This window comes from Cucurbita pepo, chromosome LG03, assembly GCF_002806865.2.
Source record: "Cucurbita pepo subsp. pepo cultivar mu-cu-16 chromosome LG03, ASM280686v2, whole genome shotgun sequence".
Taxonomy (NCBI): Eukaryota; Viridiplantae; Streptophyta; class Magnoliopsida; order Cucurbitales; family Cucurbitaceae; genus Cucurbita; species Cucurbita pepo.
The window spans coordinates 13,689,601-13,708,028 of NC_036640.1; the positions used below are offsets into that span (position 1 = coordinate 13,689,601).

Below are 18,428 nucleotides of genomic sequence, written 5' to 3' on the forward strand. Positions count from 1 at the left end.
TTAACAACTGCGTTCTACCGTGGAGAAATCTCTGTATGGGATTGCAGGAAAAATTCAATCAATAGTTCATATAATTTACCCTAACAAATCAGCTACAAACTAACAACCTCCGTAATTGTATTTACAGATACAAAATGTCATCCTCCCCTCGAGAAGTTTGACAGTACATAACTGAGACTAACCAAAAGCACCTTTTATCACGTGGGTTTAAAATTAAGGAGTCGCTTCATACTCTGTCAAGATTTGGTCGTCTTCTCTTTCCCTACATGAATTATATATGTATTTCGTTTCATGTCAGAAATTGACGGATCAGAAAGACAAAACATATTAGGAGGATCAGAAACATAACTCACCAAATAGATTTGCTTTTAAAGGGAATCGAAGGGAGGACGGTCTCTTTACTTTTACCTCCTTCAGTTGCCTGCTCTTGTTTAGTTTTTCTACTTTTTCTACTCCACCGCTGCTATCTCCTACTAAAAGATGATATCCTTTTGTGACCTTGTCATGGTAGACGGCTGGTGGTGCAAGCCTCAATTGAGGCATATTTTCTATGTCTATTACTCTCTGATTTTTCTGTAAGTTAGCCAGAATCTCAAACTGCAACAATACACAAATTCAGGTATTAGTTCAGTTGCAACAAAACCTATTGGTCGTCGCACCAGTAAGACAAAAACAATACCCGTGGTATTTGCTGAAGAGTGTATGGAAGCTCCAATAAATCTGTTTCTTGTGGATATGAAACAGAAGCTCCTGACGACGATTGAGTTCTTGATGAAAATTTATTCACTAGACTGTACTCAGTCAGTGCTTTGCCTCTAGACCGTTGAGAGTGATTGCTATGCACACAAACTGGGCATGAGAAGTCTCCACCTGAAGCCTCATTATCAAGAACTTCGCACTGAAGATGAGTTGCATGACCACAGTTAAAAACTCGAACTCTGTAACTTGATGAGCTCTTGACAAGAAGGCGATTACATATGCAACAGACAGCACCCCGGGGAGCATATCCGTGAGATGCCCCTTTCTTCAATAAACTCATGGTATAGAACGTGTCATCCTCAATTAAAGCTTTGGCAGTATCCTAAACAAGTTTGAAAAGACTTCAATTTACATTTTACAGGCGTATCAGACACATCTTGGAGGTCTGCCTGGGGGATCACATATTCTAGAGGATCAAACACTAAAACTCAGGCCTCAGAGACTTGTGCATGTCTCCTAGGCATTAACCTTGAATTAATCTTGTACGTTCTTGTGTTCCATAACATCCATACGAGTAGCCAAGCCTTAAAGCCTATAATAACTACTTGGCTACAACGAGTTTGAAGGGATACATTTTTCATATCAAGTTCCTTATAATATAACATATACCATTTTAAGTATTCGAACTTAAATACTTAAAACTTGGTTAAAAAAGAACTTAATAATGGAAATTTAATCATAAATTCAATGATATTTATTTGTCGAAAAAGAATAAGCCAGATATCAAGCACCCCAGACATTTCTTAGTATGTTATACTGAGGGACTGAAAACATACCAGAATTCTTCTTTCAAAGCCAAAAGTCCCAAGCATCCCAAGTATGGTAAGTTTAAAATCGCCAAATTCTTGACTTCCGTTGTCAGAGAGAAGTCTGGACATGATCGTTGGAAGATGAACATATCCTATCATCCCCTCAACTATCTCTCTGATAAATCGAGAGAACAAACTCCTTAATATATGAGCAGTTTGATTGGACTTCAAAATTCTCCATGTAACTATATGTGCTTCTTTATCCTTTTGTGAACCTGATGACTCGTTCAAGAATTGAACTTGATTTTCTCCAAAAGAAGCAGTTCTATAATTAAATGATTCAATTAAAGGCTCACAAAACCTGCCAATCCAAAGAAAAAAAAAGTCCATCACAAACTGAGAACCAAATTTAAATTATGAATACAAGGTACAACGCATACTATAACACTAAAGTTATGCTCAGGAACTACCAATTGCAGGATAAATTTATCGAAGTAAGACACTGAGACCTATATTTTTTCCAATTAAGATTTAAGGTCGAAATACATGAGATATGTTTATGCATATGCGCATAGGTACATACATACATATGTACCCAAAAGCATAGGACAAAAAGTCGAAAAGATGTTAAACGCCCCTTTCTTCTTTTTCCTTTTTCATTCACCAATAAGTTCGTTAACAATAAGAGAAGTATTTAGGATTTATCAGCATGCTAGCTACCCTCCTTCCAAATCTCTCAAATCTCACTGCATGACGATATTTACACGTGAAACTTGAAAAAATAGTGCTTTCTCACCAAAATCTGTCTTTGGACCTCACTTCCTGTGGATCAAAACATTGTGCTATTTTATACATTTGGAAAGGAGAACACCCGAAGAAAGTAAATTCCTTCATTTAGGAGCTTCGTCACTGGTTCATTAACACCCATGACAAACTCCAAAGCAGATTGATAGAACTTCTTTATTAAATATAAAGTAAATTCCTTTGGACCCGAAGAAAGTAAATTCCTTCATTTAGGAGCTTCGTCACCGGTTCATTAACACCCATGACAAACTCCAAAGCAGATTGATAGAACTTCTCTATTAAATATAAAAGAGAAATACAAGTTAAAGAAGATTTCGAAAGCTCCCACCTCTCCTATACCAGAACAACACATGCAAAAAATAAACTTAATTCCCCCAACAGCCCATCTAACACCTACTCCAACTCAAGGCTCTATATACAACGTCCTGGTACTTCTACCTTACTGCACACTATGCTTACTCTCTTCCTTCTACTCTTTTCCACATCCTTTTCCACATAAATAATGTGCATCCACCCAAACTTATTCCCTATTTGCAAGAGTGTATCTAAATGCCCTTATTCATCACTTCAACCTATGCTGTGACTTTTTTTGGCTCATTTTCCCAGCTTTTGCTGGCTAATCTACCAGAGGATTTGCATGTCATGCTAGCCACAGTTGACAGTATTTGGTTGCTCGTCATCCTTTCGATAGAAGAAAACTCTAGGGCTCTAACTTTATTAGAGCTATCTTATGTCCTACTTGGAATAGCTCTCATGTCTTCAAGGATAGGCTCTGACAGCTTCTTTGATCCATGATCTGTTTTAGCTCTTATGCGGGGTAAGTTTTCTACTTCTGACACTATAGCCTGTCTACTCCTATAGTCCAACATAAATATTTCTCACAAGTTCCTTTGAATTGAGTTTTTCTCCATCATTTTAGAATTTCATCTTATCAATGAAACGTTTCTTATCCTTCATTAGAAAAATGTTCCTTATCTTTTATTAAAACATGTTTATTATACAAAAGAAAAGCAAGCCAGAAGGCAAAGAACTCACGAGTCGAGTAATTTGAACCAAAGTGTCTCAGACTCCTCAGAGTTCAAACGAGGAGTATTTCGCTGGCACAGTCCAATACAAGCATGCAACAAAACATATATATCATTCACCTGCACAAGAATGATTAGAGAAAACATGAGTTGCCAGCAGCAAAGCTTCTACATGAAAACACGAGGAAATTTTATTTGCACATTTCAGAAGTCCAACCTACAAACCTCTTGCAATTTTAAAACAGAGCTGAAAAGTTGTGAATCATTAGAACCGCTTGAAGCACCATTTGTAACAATGCCTCCCACAGCAGCCTCTAGGTCATGGAATTTTTTGTCTAGGCTAGAAAGTGTTAAGAAAAGAGCACTACCAACATCACCAACCCTCTCCAACAAGAATGCTGCAGCATCAATAACCTCATACTGTTGGCAGAGGCGCAAACAATGCTCCACATGATAGCTATCAAAAGTCTCCAAAAACTTGAGAACTGATTCACGTTCATACCGACAAAGTAGCTACAAATTGCAACGATGATCAAGGATCAAGATTTCTAAGTTCTTCACGAAATTCAATATAATCCAAAGTAAAATCAATATAATAACAAGTCCTTTCCCAAGCTTTATGCTGTTGAAGCGTAGGGGGAAAAAAAAACTAGTATGTAGTTTTATGGCAAAAGCTGCAGCTTAATCAAGGAGGCCATTAAGTTAAAAGTGGGTAAAGGTAACAAGACTCTGTAAGGTAATTTGACAGGATAACAAGCCAGCAGCTTTTAGCGGACTTGTTCTTCAGACCTGTTTACAATGGTAAGTTTAGCTCTTCCTCAATCAAAGATTGTAGGGATGAATATGTGATAGGGTGAAACCTCAGATGTAGACAGGATTAAGGTAAAACTAAATAACGGATTAACCTCTTGGCCACTTTTGGCAATTCCAATCCACCAAGCAAGAGGACTTGCTCTGGTGGATCAGATAGGCAACCTGATCCGGCAAGGAACTTTTCATTGAAAGTTGTCTCTCTTATCTCTTTTAACTTCTAAAGTTCCCCAAATCAAATCTTTCAAGATCAGCTTGTAGGGTTTAGAAAGAGAAGTTAAATATAGCAGACAACATCTAGATTAGGCATCCACATTCAGAGATTTTTTTTCCTATCTCACACATTGTTTATCCATTTATGATGAGCACGCTGAAAATTTTCATACGAAAATTGATGTGGTTGCAACTCTTTGGGAAATTAAGTGGAAGAGAAATTCTAAATTAGATGCAAGTCAAATTCAATTTTTTCTCTCATTGGTGTGCTCTCTACTTCCTTTTGTAATTCTAGCTCCTTTTGGTTGATACTAGTTGCAGAGATTTTCTTGGAAGCTCCCTTGGTTTTTCCTCCTATATTGTTGTACTTCACAACACAATGAAAAATATTGTTTGATGAAATAACAATAGATAATACCTAATGTATCACATAAGACAGCATCCCTCAACAACCACCAATTGAATGGAAAGAACTAGGTTAAATACGTAAAATGCTTACCTCCACATAAAGCTCAATTATATCATCAGTCACATCAACAGGATTGTTAGACAGAAATTTAGGGAAATCAGAGAGTTTTTGCAGGTAATCATCCAATCCTTTAGTTGAATAGTTGACCCCAAAATTATCATCTTTCTTTAAGCAAGAGAAGTTCAGGTTTCCAGATTGGTGAACCTCAATGAGAGTTTTTAAGTACAGAAATAGGCTTCTTGGATGATTATGAAGCCGGGAGAGGATGTCTGAAACATCATTGCCGAAATGATCAATGACCAAGAAGAATGTTCCCTCTCTGCAATGAATCAGATATGTTTGAGAGAGAGAATTGAAAGATATGACTGACTGAAGTAGTACACTTTTGGAAACAAAAGACTAATTTACTTTTCATATCAACGCTTTCCAGATAAACCTACTAAGTAAAATGAGGATACAAGGTAGCTTCATAAAAAAATAACTCTGTAACCTGTTTAAATTAAGAAGCTCTGGAATTCGAGAAATGACCACTCCCCGAAATTCAGTTTGTTCAGAATTGCTGAGCTCCATTAATGTTCTGTTGATAAAGGCAAAAGCATGAATGGGTTCCTCTACATCTTTCATGTAGCCATCCAAAGCTGATGAATACTGATGACTGATGCTATGAATTAGGCCACAAACCTATAAGAACATGAAAGATGTCAGAGTATGACCAAACACAACAATAATATTTCACAAACAGAAAACATAAAAAAGAACAAGTAATGTAAATGGATATTGAAACTAAAAACATAGTGTTAGACCTCCAATCCAAAAGGTCTACTCAAGAAAGGGCGAAAAGGGAATTGTGACTGTTTCTAATGTTTAAAACTATCATTTTTCTGTTTGTTTTCTTTGTTTGGTATTTTAAATTAGGGAGTTATAACTCCTTTAGTCAGTTATATTGTTTTTGTTTATATGTTTTTTCTGTGGATTACCTGGTATTTTGTGTGGTTTATGGATGTTTATGGAGAGATAGTAGACCCTCCCGAATTGGTCTCTAGTTTTGTGTTGAATTTTCTTGTGGACGTAGTGAATTGATAGGGAATCATATCACATTGAAAGACTCCAATCTAGATTAAAAGTAAAGTTCTTCGGTCCCTTTTTGCATATCTCATCATTTCAATGGAACCTATTTCCTATGACTGTAAAAGAAATGAATATGGCAAAAGTACCTGGAAAAATTGTGCTTTCTCACACATTCTTAACACAGAAGACGGATTCCAATGGGTCTCTGGTATCACTTCCAAGAGAGAAAGTACTTGCTTTTCCCTTTTTCTTGAATGTACACTGTTTGCAGTAACGCTATGCACAAAATCAATTTCCATTTCTGGAATATCACTATTGGATATCAAGTGTTCCAAAATCTGACCAACTACGTCCTTAGAGGCAGTAGCCTTTCCACACGCAACGTAATTGGCAACAAAATCGAACAAATGAAATAAGTCCTTCTTCGAAGGCCAATCTTCAACCAATGTGATATTATCGCCACCTGGGGACCCGTATGTTTGACTGATAGCCTTATCAAGAATATGAACAAGAGCATCGACTACATTTTGAACTAGAAAGTTCTTTCTTCCAGAAGTTGAGTTCTTTTCTTTTTGTACCTGCATACTTGCATCCACTGAACCATCTAGAGAAGAATCAGCTTTGACGATTTCACCTTCAACAAAAGCACATCTCAAAACATCTAAAGTAGCACCAGTATCTAACTCTAAGAGATGATACAGATTTAAATATCCAACTTCAGATGATTTATTTGAAATTGATCTTGTATCCACGGTATCAGAATTCTCCAACAAAAACTGTAGTAGTTCATCTCTAAGAGATTGCACGCGTGAATGAGCAAGAGTTCCTTGGCCTGAAAAAAGATAAAGCTTAACGCTTCTCATCAGTTCAAAGATACTTGTACAGGTCAAATAAAAGAAAGGATGTAGCAAAAGCAGATTTCAAATCATTAATTATATGAAAACAAACTGCATAAAATATTGGTAATCTTTGGGATGTGTTGGGGTCCATGAAATGCTAAACCAACAACAACTTGAGTAATACCTGGTGGAAAAGCAAGTCCTGAAAAGCAATATTTCAGATAAACTAGTGTCTTGTACCTGTAAAGGAAAAAAATTGTACTTCAATCAATATGCATAAATTAATCTTTTGAAGAAAAGGAACAAAACAAAGATTTGAACAAAATCTTCATCGATTAAACATACACCAAGTATAACACCCAAGCTCCTTCATAAATGAAATTTTTTTCTTGAACAAGAAACGAACAGAAAAGTGAGTAAAAGCTCCCGAACTAATACATCAGGAGAATAAGGCTCAAATAAATTAAAAAGAGAGCAACAGTAGGAAGCCTAGAGCTTAGTAATATCAAAATGCTCCAACCAATACTTACTCTTACCCTCAAAATTTTATTCATTTCACTTGAATCATAATTCTGAATTAAAATGTACAATGGCTCTCTGCCCCCTCACTCTACCACCAGGTCCCCACCACCCACCTTCTGGTTTGTCCTCTGCCTTGAACCTGCAAGAGAACCTACATACCCATGGAACCCCATCCACCACCCAAGCTTTTTTTACTATCGAGAGAAAGACCTTCACCATAGACAAGGACTAGCATATATTAGACCTAATTTTCGTATCATTGAAGCCACCAAAGACGAGTTTCTCCGTCACCTTCTTTAAGAGTCTCTCCAATGGCTCCAAGAATGCTTCTCCAAGCTATGTGAAACTCCCCTCAGCCATAAAATCCATAGAGAATCTTACCTCCCTGAATATGTGGTACGAGTTGAGAAGATATCGAACCTAAAGGGCCACTGTGCAGAAATCACAAAGCTTGGAGCCAATGGGGGTTCAAATAAACTAACCCTCCCCTAAGGTGAAGATAAAAAGAGATGGAGAAATTTTATAGCCACCATTGAAGCTCTCAACAATCAACCAATCATGAGGGAAGGAGAGAGGAGGAAAGAAGGGAGAACATATTATTTCAGTAGGAACTTGACAAGGATTTGTAACTGCAGGAATTCTTTTTCATCATGGAAAAAATTGTTAGGAACTTAGCATGAACTTAGCATTAATAAAAGAAGTTATAAACACATACATAATAATTAATTAAGAGGATGTAATTGGGTCCTTCGCTGGGTTCTATGTTTCCCTGTGGGCTTCAGTTAAGAAGCTTTTTTTTGTAATTATTCACTAATTTGTATCTTGTTTGATTAGAGGTCCTTCTTTTAGGTGGCTCCATCCTTGTGGACTCTCTTTTTTGTATGTTCTTGTATTCTTTAATTTTTTTCCCTCAATAAAAGCTTGGTTATTCCTCAAAATAAATAAATAAATAAATAATGATAATAATAAACAGATGTAACTGATATATCATACCCAATGGCAGAAGCACGTTTGCTTTTACTGGTTTGTAACACTGCCAACAGCTCCTCTAAAGGCGTCCTGAAATCATCTAATCCTTTGTTGAAAAGATACACCAATGCACTATACAATCCATGATCCCGGCATAACCTAACAACCTATAGAAGAAAAGAGGTAAAAGGTATAACTATAGTTCTAAAAAATTAAATTCAAAGAACCAGTGGATTTTAGCAAGGAGATCCCATAGCTCTAGCAACTCTACTTTTCCACCTTTCCAATATTAAATTGAAAAACTAAACTTTCATTGAAAAACATGAAAGATATACAAGGATATTCCAAAGAACAGCCCAACTGGAGGAGTCCAACCTATTCAATATTGACAAGAGGTAAGTTCAAATTGTTTGGCAGAGTTAGACAGGAAAATCTTTTGCCAACCCCTGTCCTTCCTATAACCATGACCATGTATCCATGATCTAGGAAGGAAAACTATAAACCTTGTTCCTGTTAACCCATTTTCTTCCTTTGGCTTGAGGAATATTTCCTCCTCTCTTTTATTATTTTATAATGAAATTGTTTCTTATTAAGAAAATAATAAGGGCACGAAGAGGAGGCAAGTCCACCTTTCCTATGATAATTTGTAAATGGTATTATCGGCATTAGCGACTGAAATATGACCTACTCAGATCTAATTTAGGTGGTACCCTAGATTTTCATTGTTGTATGCATTAGCCACGGGCTTTTGTGTGTCTGTTACTTTTCTCTTGGACGACTGAAAAAAAGTTGACAGATGGTAGGGCTTCTCACTTAGTTAAATGAAGATAATCTGACAAGTAAAACATTTCTTGGGAAAGTGCTTCTAGTTTTTTCTTTTCTTTCTTTCCATTTCGTGTGTGTGTGTGTGTGTGTGTGTTCGTGTGTGTGGTGGGGTGCTTTTTTGGTATTTGGTTATCATTCGTGTGGGTAATAACACCATTAATTATATCACATTCTTGTAACAACACAAATTGGTGACTTGATGATGCGTATGTGGTAAAAATTAGATAAAATACATAAAAAAAGAAAGTTGGATGGATACAAAATTACGTTTGAAAAGATTAAGTGGTAAAAACCTGATTAAAATCTAAGGAAGAAATATCCATGTGAAGAACACACTGTTCTACACGCTGCAACCATCCTTTTTGGCTATAATGCTCTACCAAAGCTTGCATAATCTGAAAGAACGCAAAAAAAAAAAAAAAAAAAAAAAAAAAAAAAAAAAAAAAAAAAAANTCAAGTAAGCTTTGTTCTCTGAATGGAAAAATACCAAAAAAAAATCGTTAGTCTATACCTCCGGAGGCAATGATCCAAGCATGTCCTTTAAAATATATGGTTCTAGAAGCTCCAAAAATGTATCTATAACAAAAAAAGATGTGATGTCGATAGAAGTGTTTTAGTGTCCCTCTTTTTGTAATTTCATATTTCTACGAACTCATCAATATATATATATATATCTAAGCAAATCACTTCAAGAAGCAATAAAAAAAGTAATCCACAAAACATGGTTAAGAATTAGTCATCACTAATCCATTTATTTTATCAAGTACACCCAGATACCAATAAACAACCACTCAAGGAAAAGTTAGACAGTTGACACCGAGATATAGCTTGATATACAACAATATTGAAGAGCTTGATAAACAACTAAAGAGAAAGAAACAAAACTTTTCATTAAAATAATGAAAATATCAACAAACAAAATCATACTTCTTTAACTGTAAGTCATTATAGTGATGAGGAATAAATCAACCATGGATACATCCAAGCTACTCTTGAATCAAAATGACCTTTTCAGAGGCATCCCCTTTCATCCAAGCTACTTTTGTATCAAGGTAAAGTCTGGAATGGAGTATTTTCATTTTTAAGGGCTGGTAAATGGAGGGTAACTATAAAACTTTTATCCCCTCCATGAGCGATTTGTGGAATCAGTGTGGAGGATTCTAAACTTTCTCAAGTGGCCTGAAGATTGAATGGTAAGGCGGACCATCTCCCTTTCAATTATCTTGGTATTCCTCTTGGAGAATATCCAAAATCTTCAACATTTTGGCAGCCCCTGATTGACAAAATTGTGAAAAACAATTGATTGTTGGAAGCATTTTAATCTATCACGTGAGGAAAGGTTAACTCTTTGTAATTCAGTACCTTCAATCGTTCCTCTTTATTACATGTCACTTTTTTTTAATGCTGGCTCATACCAGTCTCTCTTTAGACCAATTATTGCGTAATTTCTTCTGGGAAGGTAGTGATGGACGAAATCCAATCAATTGGTTTGGTAGCTTGGAAGTATCAGGCTGATGGAGGACTCGGTACTGGGGCAATGAAGCATGGAAATTTCACTTTGCTTGCAAAATGGGGTTGGAGGTACATGGCTGAACCCCGTTCTCTTTACCAGTTGATGATTAGAAGCATTCATGGGCATTCTTCTTTTGACAGGCAAACCCCCAGTACGGAATGAGCTTTAAAAGTCCTTGGATTAACATTTCTAAATTATGACAGAAGGTGGATTCTGTTGCTACCTTTATATTGGGATTTGAAAGTCAGATTTTTTTTTATCTTTCAGGAGTAATGCTTGAGCTTGTGATTCTCCACTGAGTTCATTTTCCACAGCTATTCATTCTCTCACCTTCTCCTAAAGGATCCATGGCCGATTTATTGAATTCTCTTGTTTTATCATGGAATATTCTCTTTAGGAGGCTTTCAAAAGAAGATGAGATCACTGGATTATCCTCTTCATAGGGTATTCTTTTATCCTTCAAGATTGGTTCTTTGAATGGTACTCGTCTATGGTCATTAAAGCCTTCAGGTGTATTTTCATCTCAACTCCTCCGAAGTTTTGCACAGGATATTGCCATTCTTTGTTCTTATGCCTTCAGTTTGTTCTCGTATTGCAAAGATGGGATTTTCTTAACCATTTATTTTTTGGCTGCTTATTTCTTTGAATTGCTGGTTCAAGTTTCTTTTCATCTGTAAGGTTTCATGGGTGTTTTCCCCAAATTTGAGGGATAATTCGCAGCAGCTTATTTTCAGGATTCCTATCACTCGAAAGGTCATATTTTATGGATGACAGCAATAAAGGTTCTTCTTTCTGAATTATGGATGGACAGAAACTCGAGAATTTTGTACAACAAGCAAGTTCCTTGGTTCGACAGTTTTGAATCAGCTGAGTTGAAAGCTTCTTCTTGGTATTCTCTTTCCACGACCTTTACTGATTTTTCTTCACATAATATTTATTTTCATTGGGATGTATTCATTTCAAATTTTTAACTTTTAGTTTCTCTTTCTTTTCACTCCGTGGTGGAGTTTGTATCTTGCCATTAGTTTTTTTTTTTTTTTTTTTTTTTTTTTTTTTTTTTTTTTTTTTTTTTTTTTTTTTTTTTTTTNAGTTAAATGAAATAAAATAAAATAAATAATTCACCTAAATTCAAACATTTGGCCTAGTAAACCTGCCATTCATTAGGGGGATTTCCAAGACAACCAATTCCTCAATTACACTATTCAACTTCAGCAAAGTTCTGGTGGTTATTCCCTATTTGAGTTTTCAAGTGATCACATAATGAAGTTTCCCCATGTAGCCAATCCCCACAGTACATTAAGAGACTTCTCAACTAGCCCAAACACTCCTTTCTCTTCTAATAATTGGTCCAGTCATAGCCAACCCCCACAGTACATTAAGAGACTTCGCAACTAGCCCAAACACTCCTTTCTCTTCTAATAATTGGTCCAGTCATAGACATGTGAAACAATTTGAATTTCATCCTCCAGCAACTAACGCAAAGAAGCAATTAATAGACTGAATGCATATTAATTTGAACTCCCAACAACCTTCGAAAGAAACAATTACTATAAAGGTAAGTTATGTGTTCAATACCTCTCTGTTGAACAGCCACAAATTTGGAGAAAATTTCATCAAAGAGAATATCAGTCCTCGTGATATGGACACAAAACTCAACGGCAACTCCACCAACACGATTATATTGCTCTTTTATTTCAGAATGTGCAGAATGGCTTCCACTCGTTACATCATCCAATTTTTCATTCTTTTCAATTTGGTTACAAAAAGCCACTGAAATATATGAAAACACTTCATCCACGTATGATAACAGCAACTCGATCAGAAAGGGCATTACCAACTCTTGCAAGGACTCCAACGACCTAGGGAGATCAATAACACCATGAGCATGGCCATCATAAATTGTTATTGCCATGCTAAGGGCAGTCATCCAGTCCCCTGCTTTCCTTAGAACCTGAACCCGCTCCTTCCATGGAAGGAGACGGGAAATAACGAGATGCTTTGGTCCCAACACATATACTGAAGCTCCTCTAACAGCTACACAATTGTGATACGCTTTCTCAGGATTGCCCAAAACATTAACAAAGTGGGTGTGATGTGCAATGAAATCCTCCTTATCAAACCCATCTACAAATACACTTGTCTGGTGAATCATGGTTCCATCCTTCTCAAATAAGAAGAGTTGTCCTGTTACTGTGAGAATGACTAGAACCTGTAGAGTTTTCAACACTTTTTATTAAATCTTGATGCAAACAGGTAAATCCTTACTACATGCAGAAAATATGGGAGAAGCCGCCGGTCAAAACTGGAATTCTACTTTTTCACTTTAAATAAGAACCGATCTTACTAAACGTAATCTGATGGTTTTTGTTGTATCTATAAATCCCTAACTTTTCTAGCTTAATGTACTATGCTTGAAACTTAAAATAAGCCCCATGCCCAACATTGATTCCTCAGGAAACCAATCGTCAACATGACCTAAATGGTTAGAAGTTTGGACTATAAATACTTGGTTAAAACTTGAAACCAATAACCTTTTACAGCTGCACTCAACTATTAGACAATAGTAGTTAAAGACACAAGAATTTAGAAACAGTAGAAAATGATCATCCTTCTTTCTTTTCTTTTTTTTTTCTTCTTTTTTTTGATAAGAACGATCAACTTTTTAAAAATTACCTGGTCATCTAACCATGCCACACCTATGGCTGCACTCTCAAGGGACCACTTGCCACATACATTAAGCTCTGTTTTCACCAACTTTGCTACCTGAACCATTTTATCCCAGGCAATTGCAAGCAACGAAATCCTTTCTACTGCTTCAGAAGGTGAAGTTTCTGCCATAATTTAAATCTTAGGGCCAGAAGTAAAAACTAAACACGCAAATCCTTCATTTATAAAAAGAAAATTTCATTGACTTAAAGAATCCATAAGGTAAAAGCCTACAAGTCAAAGGAGTTACAAAAACCTCTCTATGGACACAAACCATGGAAAGGGAATGGTTACAAATGACTTATGGAAAGCACTATCTTCTCCAACCATGCTCCAACAGAACGAGACTGATTGTATTAAGTTACAAAGTAAAATAAGATAATTCATATAGTCTCCTTTTAAAACAATCCAAATGTAATCAGGACTCATTTTTCCATAATTGAAACACAAGTAAAATTAATCTGATTCACACTAAGTTGAAAATTTGAAAATAACTGAGATGAACTTAGATAGGAAACTCTAATTAATTCAGAACTTAATCTAAAATCATAAAAAACAAGTTTGTCTTGATATGCTTAAAATTGATTAAAGGTGAAGAGATAACCATCAAGATACCGCTTTGAAAGTAGTCTAATTCATTTCTTATATAGCTGCCAGCACTCCTAGATGAATCACCAAGCACATGTACGTACTCAGTGACAACAAGGTACTATTCAGAATTTTAGTCACATTTTTCTAAACCGCACTTATCTTTTGTGAGGTACAACTAGAACTTGTCTTAAGTGTAAAAAACACACTGCTCCAAATAAGAAAATAATTTTTTTTTTTTTTTTTTTCAACAACAGAGAACCATGTTAGCAAGATTTCCATTTCTTTCACACCATAAATTCAAACATCACTTCAAAAATGTGATCCAGTTCACTCATCAAATCAATTTTGAATTTTTACAAACACTATATTTTTTTTATATGAAACAAATACTGTATTCATTCCACAAATGATTGAAGCCGTGACCATTCTAAGGGCATTAAATTCGTACCAATAGACTGTGAGCATTTCCATGCAGTGTAAGGCATAGAACCTTCCTGAATTCCATCTGGCTTAGAGAGCCGAGCATACACTTCCACAGTGGGACTCAGCCTTACCTGAAGCAATCTCAAGCGAATTCAAGAAATTTCTGAATAGTTTACCTCAAAATATCATCAACGTTCAATTATGAAATAAAACTGAAATCGTGCTATTGTCAAGGGTCCCATACCACCAGAGCAGTTTGATGGGTAGCAAATATGACAACTCCTTCAACCAAAGATGATCCTTCATTGAAGAGTTTCCAGCCTGAATCTCCTCCAACAACCCCTCCCATCATGCTCCCAATACTGCTGGTTGAAACTGCGACATTTGAAAGAGATGGTGGCAAAGAACTTCCACAGAATTCATTCAAAAGAAGTGCTGAAGCTGATAGAACAGTCCCCGTTTTTTGCCCATCAAGAAGACACTAATTCAGTAGATTAACAACAGATCACAATTCAGAACAAATTATTTGTTCAGTGCCACAAACCCTTGCAGAATAAGCATTTAATCGCAACAACCCATATAATTATCATAATTCTAATGCAACAGAACCCAAATAATTAACTCCATGGCGTAGATTTTTTCTACCTGAGTTTTAATGGAGAATCTATTTAGCAAAGGAACCACTGAGAACGTATGTAACAAAACCAGACCCTTACTATCGCCAGTAACTGCTTTAAATTGTCGAGTAACCTGAGCCTCCTGCCCAAGGAACAATGAATGAACAACTGGTGATGTGTGTTCTCCGGAAATAACCTTGGCTGCCGTCGCCCTCAACACATCCCAGACTGTAACCTGACCATCACTGTAACCAGCCAGAAGAAGGTCCCCTTGCTGATTAAAGCATAGAGATGTTACTGGCGCAGTTGATTTATCACCTTGTGATCCAAGCAGCAGCATCTATATCCACATAGTGTAATTCATAATATTAAATATCTAAATAAATGGAAAAGTAACAAAAAGAAAGTAACAAAAAGACTGAGGCCAACAAGGATGATCAAGGATATTGTCAATCAAATATAAAAATAATACAATAGAAGTCAGTTTCTCAGCTTGGTTTGAAAAGATGATATCACTTTTTTTAACAAGAAAAAATGTTTATTTTTTCCAAAAATAAACTAGAGGATTCCATCAGACAATGAAGGATATAAAAAGGGAAGGACAAAGCCTCCAGCCTCCACCAAGAGACACAAAAAAACAATCATTAAAATTATAAAACTTTGTGTTTAAAACTACAAAAAAGCAATTTTTCTCAAGTTTCATAACCTCTGCAAAACCTCACTTTTGTTTGTAATCTTTTCCACCCACAGATTATTCTCCCCAAGGGGATGTTTCCTAGAAAACTTTGTGTTTAAAGGGCACAATGTTGGGTCAGAGAAGACATCTCCAGTCCAAACTTCTTGAGATCAAAAAAGACCATAGAGATGTTGAAATTTCCCGTTTCTTCTATTCTAATCTTTTCTCCGCTCATGCTGTTCCTACTATTAAGTATAAAGTTCTGTCAACTTATCAAAGAAGACCATACAGGTGTTGAAACTTCCTCTTTCTTCTATTTTTATATTTTTTCCGCTAATCCGCGTTGCTCCCTTCTTAAGCAACTCCAAATTGGCCCTTTCCGTACTTTCCAATACAATGCCGAGAATTTCACTCGGTATGTGATAGTCATTTCCCCTGATGGTAGATACATTTTTTAAAAGCTTGAATAGTAGAAATGATATCGACATCTCAAGGAATGGAAACTGGTTGTATTCTGAAAAGTCAACAAAACTTCCAATATGATGCCAAATTTGGCCCTTTTAGTACTTTACCGGTAAAATGCCAACATATTAACTCATTATATCCTGATGCTTAAATCCCTCTACCAAAAGAAAGGTACGCTTTAAGAAACTTAAACTATGGACGTAATACAGTTTTCTAAATGACTGGTAACCTATGGCATTGCTGGAAAGAAAAACTCTGACTACAACTTCAAAATCTCCTGTATAAGACATCTAAATGACTGGTAACCTATGGCATTGCTGGAAAGAAAAACTCTGACTACAACATCACAATCTCCTGTATAAGACATCTCAATGCCTGGTAACCTATGGCATTGCTGGAAAGAAAAACTCTGACTACAACTTCAAAATCTCCTGTATAAGACACCAAGAGTTTCAAGTCTCGCACAACATTTGTAACATGTCAAACATATCGTTGAAGTGAGTGCAAAAACTTCACATAGAATTCAAGAGACCCATCGAGTACGAGTCGTGAAGAAGGAGAAAGAATAGCAATCGGTAACACTAATTGCATCTATTAGTTGATGCTACTGAACAATCAAACATGCACTCATGGTCGCAGCTCCATAAATCTCCCAAATTCATCCAAGTTCTAAGTAGACATAAAAAAAACGAAGATAACAGATGCACCACGAAAAAAAAAAAAAAAAAAAAAAAAAAAAAAAAAAAAANTGAATAGGTACACTGTTGACCTTCGCATCCATGTTGTCGCCATTTTGAGCCGAGTATTTACTGGCCACCACAACAATATTTCCTTTTGACATTCCAACTGCAATATAATTTGCATGAACAGCCAAGGCTTGGGGAAAACCATGTTCACGCTTGAACGAATGTGATGAAATAGTTCTTGAAATACTATTGTCAGCTTGAATGTCGAAGTACCCCAATGCTGTTGTGCCTCCCTTAATACCTTCAAGCCTCATTGGTTGAGCAGCTACGCCTTCTTCCCAATGCAGTGCAGTGAAAGCTTGCTTCTTTTCAATTTCTTCGGCCAATTCGAGTGGATTAGACGAGGACAGGGACATCGTTTCTGCACGTTCACCGGTGTGAAAGTTATCCAGCTGCTTGGCTGTTTCCCTCGATTCACTGATATCGTTCACTACACTGAGATCCTCAATGGCTAGAACCTCCGAATCTTTTGATGGTTGAGAACGTTTCTCGAAATCTTGAGTTTCCAACTCCAGCCTCCCATAGCCCACGGCACTTCTGTCGTAATCAGGTTTGGGAGAACACGGAAAGGCCCCTTCATTTGATTCATCGCCATCCAATACTGTTGGTTCTGCATCCATTGAACAAACATTGTTGTCAGCAGAATCAGACAAGCTTCTACCGTTAGCTTCCACTGGCGGCAGAGTTGTAGAGCTCTCGTCGAAATTCACATCATCCACAAAACTCTGTTCTGCTTCGCATTCCGTATCTTTAGTTATACGAAACTCATCGTTATATAGGACACAGTCTCGAATGTTGTCTCTTGCCCAAAATTCAACACCGACGTTTACAGATGCACCCTGATAATCGGCATTCCTTTCGACCAATGAAATTGACTTTTCGCGAGACTCCTTTGAATGATCGATAGTAGAATATAAATCATCAAAGACAAACTCTGAATCAACAGCAGAAGAGGAAGCCAATTCGTCATCGTCAAGAACCACGCTCCCATGTCCTGACCTCCTCGACTTGATTGCTGCAGCGTGCGGAGCCGGCATGGACCGAGAAGCCGCAGCAGCTGCGGCAAGCGCCGCCCCAGGTTTGGCATTCGATCTAACCCCTCCAAACAACGATGGCAATGCACGAGATCCCCTTCGAAATGGATCGTCCGTTAATTCACCAACCTTAGTATGAGAGACCGAACCTGGTTTCAATTGAACTGACTTCTCATTCCGTTGGTTGCTTCTGGGAACTTTAGAAGCCTTTATTATTTCCTCAAACGGTGACTTGAATGGTGGTATAGAACGAGAAGCAGAGGCCCTGCCGTCCCTTGCGGCGATGGAGCGACGGGCACGAGGCGGCGGTGAATTGGGAGGAGACGATGGTGAAGATGAGGTGGAAGAACTGGATTCGTTTAGAATCTCGTCGATGCTACGGTGAGGGAATGATAGGTCGTCTTCGTCGTGGTCGTGGTCGTCGTCGCCGCTGGAGAGGTGTGCGTGGATGAAGGCATTCAAGTCCAGCTCCATTGGAGGCAGTGTTTCGGTGTCAGTCAGCTCCTTGGTCATTCTCGATCTTGAAGCCTTCGGCTTGGAGAACTAGGGAGGCACCAAATAGTTAGTGAAGCTTTTTTCTTTTTTCCTTTTGCAAATATATATAT

The 18,428-nt window shown here is 37.0% G+C and overlaps 1 protein-coding gene across 2 annotated transcripts; it reads right to left on the bottom strand.

The window, feature by feature from the left end:
* Positions 1–15: 15 nt before the first annotated feature.
* On the bottom strand, positions 16–18,411 carry LOC111789976 (vacuolar protein sorting-associated protein 8 homolog). 2 transcript variants are annotated; one of them, XM_023670721.1, is made up of 19 exons: positions 16,813–18,407; positions 14,931–15,242; positions 14,530–14,766; positions 14,311–14,416; positions 13,239–13,396; positions 12,141–12,774; positions 9,564–9,628; positions 9,346–9,447; positions 8,252–8,394; positions 6,921–6,976; positions 6,044–6,729; positions 5,320–5,510; positions 4,860–5,148; positions 3,563–3,850; positions 3,348–3,457; positions 1,536–1,869; positions 680–1,081; positions 354–597; positions 16–262 (listed from the first exon to the last, which is right to left on the bottom strand). In XM_023670721.1, exons 1-19 carry the CDS (start codon positions 18,334–18,336, stop codon positions 237–239), a joined length of 5,907 nt encoding a protein of 1,968 aa, XP_023526489.1. In that variant the 5' UTR covers positions 18,337–18,407; the 3' UTR covers positions 16–236. The 2 variants fall into 2 exon arrangements, with proteins under 2 accessions (XP_023526489.1, XP_023526490.1); XM_023670722.1 differs by lacking the exons at positions 16–262; positions 354–597; positions 680–1,081; positions 1,536–1,869 and having other exon boundaries at positions 3,358–3,457; positions 3,555–3,850; positions 16,813–18,411.
* Positions 18,412–18,428: the final 17 nt, after the last annotated feature.

Bases quoted from the DNA above. Each gene is read 5' to 3' on its own strand.
- LOC111789976 (XM_023670721.1), bottom strand. From the start codon at position 18,336: ATGACCAAGGAGCTGACTGACACCGAAACACTGCCTCCAATGGAGCTG. The intron at 8,395-9,345 runs GTTTTTACCACT...TTTCTTCTATAG, and splicing joins CTTCCTTAGATTTTAATCAG to GTTGTTAGGTTATGCCGGGA. The intron at 5,511-6,043 runs GTACTTTTGCCA...ATGTTCTTATAG, and splicing joins AGAAAGCACAATTTTTCCAG to GTTTGTGGCCTAATTCATAG.